This window comes from Cannabis sativa, unplaced genomic scaffold (genome assembly GCF_029168945.1).
Source record: "Cannabis sativa cultivar Pink pepper isolate KNU-18-1 unplaced genomic scaffold, ASM2916894v1 Contig3, whole genome shotgun sequence".
NCBI lineage: Eukaryota > Viridiplantae > Streptophyta > Magnoliopsida > Rosales > Cannabaceae > Cannabis > Cannabis sativa.
In genome coordinates, this window is record NW_026870039.1 from 5,643,062 (window position 1) to 5,651,233 (window position 8,172).

An 8,172-nucleotide genomic window follows, 5' to 3' on the forward strand; every position below is an offset into this window, starting at 1 on the left:
TTAAGAAATTTTGCTGCAATTTAAATTTAATTGTAAGAAAAATTGAAGACCAATCAAAACAGGGCTACTCATTATTATGTGCAGAAGGTAATGATATGATTGGGTAGAAAATAGAACACTTATTTATAATATTTTCCAAGCAAAAAAGAAAACAAAAAGACAATCGTGGTGGCGTTGATGGATAAGGACAAAGACAATGAAATCAATTAAGGGACCCCAAAAGACATCTTCTTTCACTGTGTTTCCATGAAATTAAAGTAACTTTTTTTTTTTAATTCAAAAAATTAAAGAAACTTAGAGCATGTTTGTATTGTTTTCTGTTTTTTATTTTTAAAAAAAATATTTTTAGAAATGAGAATAAAAAATAGTTTTTGAAGTTTTTAAAAATAAGTCATGTTTGGTTAGTGTTTTTTAAAAATAATATTGACTAAAAGTGAATTGGTTTCTAAAACAGAGTTTTTTGTAATGTTTTCAAAAAACAAGACCAACTAAGTCAAATTGTTTTCAAAAAATAATTTTTTATTTTTAAAAACAAAAAATAGTTTTTTAGTTATGATGTCAAACATGCACTAACTTTCCCATAATATCCCATATAAATATAGAACAATCCTATTACATATTATTATTTTTTTTTTTTTGATAAAAGGCGTTAATATCATAGATGCATAATTAGTTAGACCTCACGGTCATTACAAAACAGGGTTTCCGGGACAGAGTCCACCGGAAGGGGCCCAAAGGTCTGATGGGAGAACGCCCACCTAGCCACATTGTGAGCGGCGAAATTACAAGATCTACTAATAAAGGAAAAACAACAACTACTAAAAGCGTGGGATGACTTAGAACAAAAGGAGATATAATTATCAATTGCCCAACGAGACTCTTTCCCATTGATGGCGTTGATAAACACACTCGAGTCACTCTCCACTATTACATACTTATAGCCAAGATCCAAAGCAACTGACACCGCCAAAGAGCAGGCCGCCGCTTCACCACACAAAGCGTCCGAGAAATTCTCGCGAGCAGTATGAACACAAATTACTCTGCTAAGATGGTCCCTTGCCACAACCGCTAAGCACATGCTGTCCAAACCCACCTTGGCATCACAATTCAGCTTAATCCAATCCTGAGGAGGAGGGGACCAAGTTTCCTTTAAAGCTGGGGGAGGACTATGGAGCAAGGAATCATACATATCTGCATAAGAATTACAAATATTAGCAATGCATTTGTTAACATCAACAGGGTAATTATTATGAACCTTCTCGTTTCTCACTCTCCAAATGGTATCAACTACAATAGAAGCGTAGAGGAATATATCATCAACACAAACTCCTTTATGTTTTAGATCCCAAATGAACTTAACCCAGTCCCAGACTCGAATTCCTGTATCACACACTGGATAAATACCCCAAGGAGACGAACGCCAGAAATGGAGAGCCACCTCACAGGAAAGAAACAGGTGTTCGATGGATTCGCCCCCCCTACCACAGAGGGGACAGCTTTGATCTTCCACAAGGAATCTAGTGCCTAGCACAGCTCTTACCGGGAGGGCACTAGATAGGATACACCACCATAAGACCTTATGTCTCTCGAGAATTTTGCTGTTCCAGAGCTTGTTCCACAGCTTGGGGGCGACAACACAATGGGGAGCTCTGTCCAAGGCTTGAGCAAGGTAAGCAGACTTGGTCGAGAATTGTCCATTTCTCTCCAAAGTCCAGATCCATCTATCATCCCCGACACCAGAGGGTTGCCCTCCTTTGAGGATGGCAGTGACCGTATCATTGTCAAAATAGTCGTTCAGCTTTTGGTTATCCCATTGGCCATTGCCAAGAACAAGATCAGCCACATGGTTGAGGTTGGAGGGGGCGCCCCCTCTTGGTTTCGGACAGAAACCTTTTAAGTGAGGAATCCAGGGGTCCTTCCATATACTAGTAGTCTCTCCATTAGCCACTAGTCTACAAGCCCCTTTCCTTAATATAGAGTTAGCTTTCACAACATTCTTCCAGAACCAGGAATCAGAATTTTTGTATTTGCACGAGAGAAAATCTTTGCCCCTGAGGTACTTGGCCTCCAACACTTTACAGCATAAAGATTGGCTTCCGTTTAGGATATTCCACCCCCATTTTGATAAGAATGCAAGGTTCATTTCTTTAGTTTTCCTGAAACCCAGCCCGCCTAAAGATTTCGGAAGGCAGAGTTTATCCCACGCCCTCAGATGAATGCCATGGTTTCCTTTCTCAAAGCCCCACCAGAAATCTCGAACCAAACCATCAATTCGATTGACCATTCGGGAAGATAGTTTAGTGGTTTGCATAGCATACATTGGCATCGACAAGCCCACAGATTTTATTAGAGTTGCACGCCCAGCCTTTGACAAAGTTTTGGCCTTCCAACCTTGAAGCTTTGCAGTGAGATTGTCTAAGATAAAGTTGAAGTCAGCGTCCTTTTGCCTTGATCTAAAAAGGGGCAAACCCAAGTACTTAATACAACCCTCAGGATAGTCAATACCCAAAGCCTCCTTGATACCACGCCTCATTTCCATTGGGGTATTCTTGCTAAAGAAAATGGTTGTTTTGAGCTTATTTACCTGCTGACCCGACCATGAGCAAAAACTCTCAAGGCAGCTCCAGAAATTATTTGCCTCAATTAGATTAGCTCTCCCCACCAAAATTAAATCATCAGCAAAGAAAATATGGGAGAGCACCGGGCCACCCCTGCTAAGTTTTATACCCTTAATGAGGTCTCGGTGAAGGGATTGGGAGATCAACCTTGAAAGGACTTCAGCGGCCCAGATGAAAAGATAGGGGGAGAGAGGGTCTCCTTGGCGGAGCCCACAAGAGGGGTTAATGCTCCCCACCTGCCCCCCATTGAGACACACATTGAGGGTCGTGGTTGAGATACACTGCGAGATTTTATGACGGAAATCCGAGGGGATGCCCGAGCACTCCAGGACATGATCAATAAACTTCCAGCTCAGCCTGTCATAAGCCTTGACAAGATCAATTTTGATAGCAAAAAACCCCTCCTTGCCCTTCTTCCGATTAAAGGAGTGAATGACTTCTTGGATAATCACATTATTGTCATGGATATTCCTCCCAGGGACAAAAGCAGCTTGGGTAGGGCAAATAATCGAAGGAAGAATAGGTTTTAGCCTATTCGCTAATATCTTAGCTATAACCTTGTACACCACGTTACACAAAGAAATCGGCCTGAAGTGGTTTGTGCGTTTGGGATTTTGGACCTTTGGGATGAGCACAATATTAGTAGCGTTAATCCCTCTATGCATCCTGCCATTAACGAAGAAATCATGAACAGCTGCACAGAAATCTTCACCCACCGATTCCCAATAATGTTTATAAAACAAAACAGACATCCCATCCGGACCCGGAGCTTTATGGTTGTTCATAGCGAACAAAGTTTTTTTGATCTCATCCGAGCTCGGAGAACAGATAAGAGCCTCCAACTCCTCCCGAGGGCTTTGCTCGGGGAACAGATGGGAACAGTCATAATCCTGACAATTCACACCCTCCGTAAAGATACCCTTGAAGTGGTCCAGGAACTCACGCCCAACGGCTTCCCGGCCAGAGATCCAGACATTATCCTTATTTAAGATACTTTCGATGGCATTACGACGACCCCTAATGGTTGCCGAGAGGAAGAAAAACTTTGAGCACTTGTCCCCATCTTTGAGCCAAGAAATTCTGGCCCTTTGTTTCCAGTAAATCGCCTTTCTTTCTAATGACTCATTCAGTTCCTGTCGAATAACACGTTCTTGGTTCCAGTCACGGGATCCCACCGGGAGACACTGAAGAGAGTTTAGCTTGTTCTCAAGCTCCTTTATGGTTACATCAAGTTTTCCGAATTGAGATCTACTCCAGTTTAAGAGGGCCACTCTGGTGGCCCCGACCTTTTTGAAGATACTAGCTGGGGCCCAATGGTGATTCACTGAATTCCAGGCAGTGTTCACAACCAGATTGCTTCTACCATCACGGGTCCATCCTTCCTCAAATTTGAAACTTCTTTTAACCCTGGCAACTTGACCATCCGACAGGAGGCAGAGAGGCCTATGATCAGAGTTGCAGGTCTGGGACGAACAGAGGATGGCCCTAGGAAACAAATTAATCCAAGCTCCGTTCACTAAACCTTTATCCAAAGCGGATTTCACGTGATGCCTCCCGGACCTATGGTTATCCCAAGTCAGGTTATCCCCTTGGATAGGCAAAGAGATTAGACCTTTGGCGTCCAACAGGTTAGAAATTATCGGGATGAAAGGGTCCCTACCCGAGGATCCTTCTCTTTCAGAGGCACTAAGGACAAAATTAGAATCTCCCAGAATCAGCCAGGGCCCTCCAAATCTATCCCCCAGGTTCAGAAACTCAGACCAGAACTTTTTCTTTGCATGCATGTAGGGAGGCCCGTAAACACACGAAAGGAGCCACGGATGAGAAGGGGGGTCGGAGTATACTATCCCCGAGATTTGGTTGCACGAACTAGAGATACACTCAAAGCTAAATCCTTCTTTCCAAGCCAGGATAATACCACCCGCATTTCCAATAGATGGGACACAAATATTATAATAAAAGTGAAGGGACTTTAGAGTACGTACCAGAGAATTGGCGTTTACTTTAAGCTCGGTCAGAAAAACAAAATCCGGTGAGCGCGACCAGAGCAGGGACTTCAGTTCCCGAACTGTAGAGGTCTGCCCTAACCCTCTACAGTTCCAGGCTAAGCCTCTCATGGCTCCTGTGGAGGAGATTCATCATTCTCCTCCACAGGGGTATGAGAGTAAGCAGACCCACTTGACACAGCATCATCGATCATAAACGAACCAGCCAGAGGGTTCTTCAAGATACCAGACCGGCTCGGGGAATTAGAGCTATCCTCAGAAGGATCATCAACGACAATATCATCATCACGCTTCGGGTCCCAGGGAAAATCACGCACAACACCAGGATACTTGCGGTGAATTTTGTGAGGCCTAGAGCAAAGAGAAGCCGAGGATTCAAATTTTCTTTTTTTGAAAGGAGTCGTCCTCTCATTGACTTCCGAAGAAACCGGAACACCAATATCACCTCCGATCCTCCTAATTTCATAGAGGTCAAGCTTCCCAAAATGCCGAAGGTCATGCATTAAATCCTCTTGAGCCTTGAAAAATTGAGCCAAAGCCACCTCCTCATTAGGTGGAACCATAGACTCACGGTGAGTACTAGCATGGTTAGAAGAGCTTCCATCCCGAGCGTTGACCACTTGGTCTTCAAGAAGCGGCCCAGGTGGGGTAGAGAGAGAATTAAGCACCCTCGGCCCATTAGCCTTCATTTGAGAAGAAATTTCTTTATTAGAACTACTCACCCCCTCCTTCGGCCCAAAGCTTGAATTAAAAGCTTTGGCCTTTTCAGATAAATCAATAACTGTCCCATTCGGCCCACTGCCAATTAGCTGGGGCCCACAATCCCTAACCCCCTCCAAATCCTCAATAATAAAGCACGGCCCATCCTTCACCAATCTCGGCCCAACAGTAGGCCCACCCTCGCCCAAAGCCAAAGAAACGGCTTTGTTATTCAAATTCGTTTCCCTCCCCATTGACCGGTCAACATCAACATCATTTAAAATAGGAAGAGAAACAATAGCTTTCTCTTTGTCCAGCGAGCAGTTCATACCACCATTGCTAAAAGAAGAAACTCCCTTCTCCAGGCCAACCGAGCTTCGCTTTGGGAACCACACGGCTCGCTGAGCCTTCCCAGAACCAGACGCTGCATTCGCAGGCAAACCCAGAGGACGTCTCAGACGTCTATGCACGCGGCCTGTACTGATTTTCGCACAGTTAACACCTTCGGCCGAGAGAGTTGCCAACGGACCAATTTCTCCACCACCTTTAGCCACCTCCGAGGATGCCAGTTGACGGACTTTGCCAAACGACGGTCCAGAGAATACGTCAAGATAGGCTGAGGATGTAGATAACCACGGGCCATACATAGGAAACGGAACGCCATCCTCCTTCGCCACCGTAACCGGCGACGACAACTTGCACCCCCTGCGTTGGTGGCCTAGACATCCACAGAAGTAACAGAAGATACCGATCTTCACGTATTTAACTTGCAACCACTGTTTCTCACCAGAAGTCAAATCGAAAAAACACCCGGACACTAGAGGTTTATGGACATCAATATCTACTAATATCTTCATGAATGGAGTCCAAGTGACTGGTTTTCCTTCCTCCAGATCAATGTTTATCACTTTACCCACCAGTCCCCCGAGGAAGTGTCCATTGTCGCGAGAGAAAAACTCATGAGGAAGGTTATGGATTTGTATCCACACCCGCAACATGTTGAACGTAACAGAGCCTTCCAAGCTTGAAGACCAAGCTTGCAATACCAGGGTGTACCCACGAACGCACCAGGGGCCATTAGCAAGAGCCCAATCCCTATCTTCAGCAGAATCAAACCCAAACTTGAAGATATTAGACATCTTCAAACCATCCGCCATGGACACCACAGAGACCGGTTTCTTCCATGTTTTTGTCACAAACTCCCACACAGATGATTCTTCCACAGTCATGGGAGCTACGACTTTCCCATACAAACAGCAAGCAGACAGGGCCTTGATCGAAGCAGCACACGGAACAAGAGTCACAGAAGTATCGTTGCATGAAAAGCTCATGCCTTTCTTAGGAGAAGAGGTTGCAATAATATCCTCCATAAATACTAGCAGAAGTAGACAGAGAACAAAAGGACCCCAATGAATAACTTCACACCTAACAGAATCTTACCAACCACCAACCTTAAAGCAAACAAGAAACACTCAACACTGAACAGGGCAGCCACACCAAACTTACACGAGGTCAAAAGGAATAACAGACCAACACCAAAAACTTATGGAGAAAAAAATAAAGTAACCACAGAGAGAAAACGGCTGACCTTAAAACACCAACACTCAAAGCCACTCAAAAACACACACAAGAGACAAAGACAAGAAAACATTAAAAAGGTCACATATAACACACACGCAAGAAACTAAAAGGTCTGGAGAAAACACAGGACCTCACATTGACCAGTAGGCATAGAGATGCACTAGGATAAACACAAAGAAACCTTACAGACAAAAGGAGAGAAACGGTAGGTGACCATTTCTCTCATCCTCGTTGAGACAATACTATTTAGTCTTAGATATTCTTGAACCTCTTGGTTATCAGACCTTACCTCACTTCCTCACTCCTATTACATATTATTGGTGTTTATAAGTATTAATTAGTAATATTTTTTAAAAATCATTAAATTAAATTATATAAAATCTGACCAAAAAAAAAATATTAGAACAGTACTTTTAGCATTTCTTATAAATATAATAAAAGAGAAAGAATGTTTTGGACATTTTGGTCATCATGCTATTCCACTGTCTACCGTCCAGCTCAAATTATCTTTTATTCATAAGAGCAAAGTGAATTCGTTATGATTACTTTGTTTAAATTTTGTTAAATTTGAGTGATATGTATTTTTAAATTTAAATCACATTTTGGGGCCACTTTCTTTTTCCTTGTAAAAGTATTATAAAATATAATTTGAATGTCATAATAAGCTAAAGTACAATTGAATCTTCTAAGATAATAAGAATAAGTCTTTTGTACAATTTGACATATATGCCTAATATTGGGTAATACTTATATTTATGTCCTTTAAAAAAAAAAAAAAAAAAAAACCCTATATTATTCTGTGTAACAAAGTGTATTAAAAAAGTATGTGTAAGTAATAGCAATATTCTTAAACCAATGCCCATTCTAAAATATTTTTTAGCATGATGGTACTATGATGAACTTTAATAATGAAGTTTAATCTCCAAGTCTTCTAACAAAAAATAAAATGAAATATAATTTTAATGAAATGATAGATGGAATGAGTTTGCATTGTTGTCGGAAGAAATAACAATTTATAATCTTATCTAAAAAGCATATTGTAAGGAGTTCTTTAGTTTGGTTTGCTTAAATTAGTTATAGAATCTCGATTATGACATACAATCATAGGCATTAGAAAAACTCAACTTTTAATATTATTATAAAATTATATAAAGAAAAAAGTCATACTTTTATCAATGTGAATTTCATCCGTGAAAGAAAATATACAAATGTGTAAGAGAAATTTGATTTTTTATACTTAAAAAATTTTAATATTTTATTCTTAAACT

At 41.5% G+C, this 8,172-nt stretch overlaps 1 protein-coding gene across 1 annotated transcript; it reads right to left on the reverse strand.

Moving 5' to 3' along the window:
* Window positions 1-987: 987 nt before the first annotated feature.
* LOC133033237 (uncharacterized) lies at window positions 988-7,123 on the reverse strand. The gene is made up of 2 exons (XM_061107908.1): window positions 4,604-7,123; window positions 988-1,191 (listed from the first exon to the last, which is right to left on the reverse strand). The coding sequence occupies exon 1, from the start codon at window positions 6,691-6,693 to the stop codon at window positions 4,732-4,734; it is 1,962 nt and encodes a 653-aa protein (XP_060963891.1). The 5' UTR covers window positions 6,694-7,123; the 3' UTR covers window positions 988-1,191; window positions 4,604-4,731.
* Window positions 7,124-8,172: the final 1,049 nt, after the last annotated feature.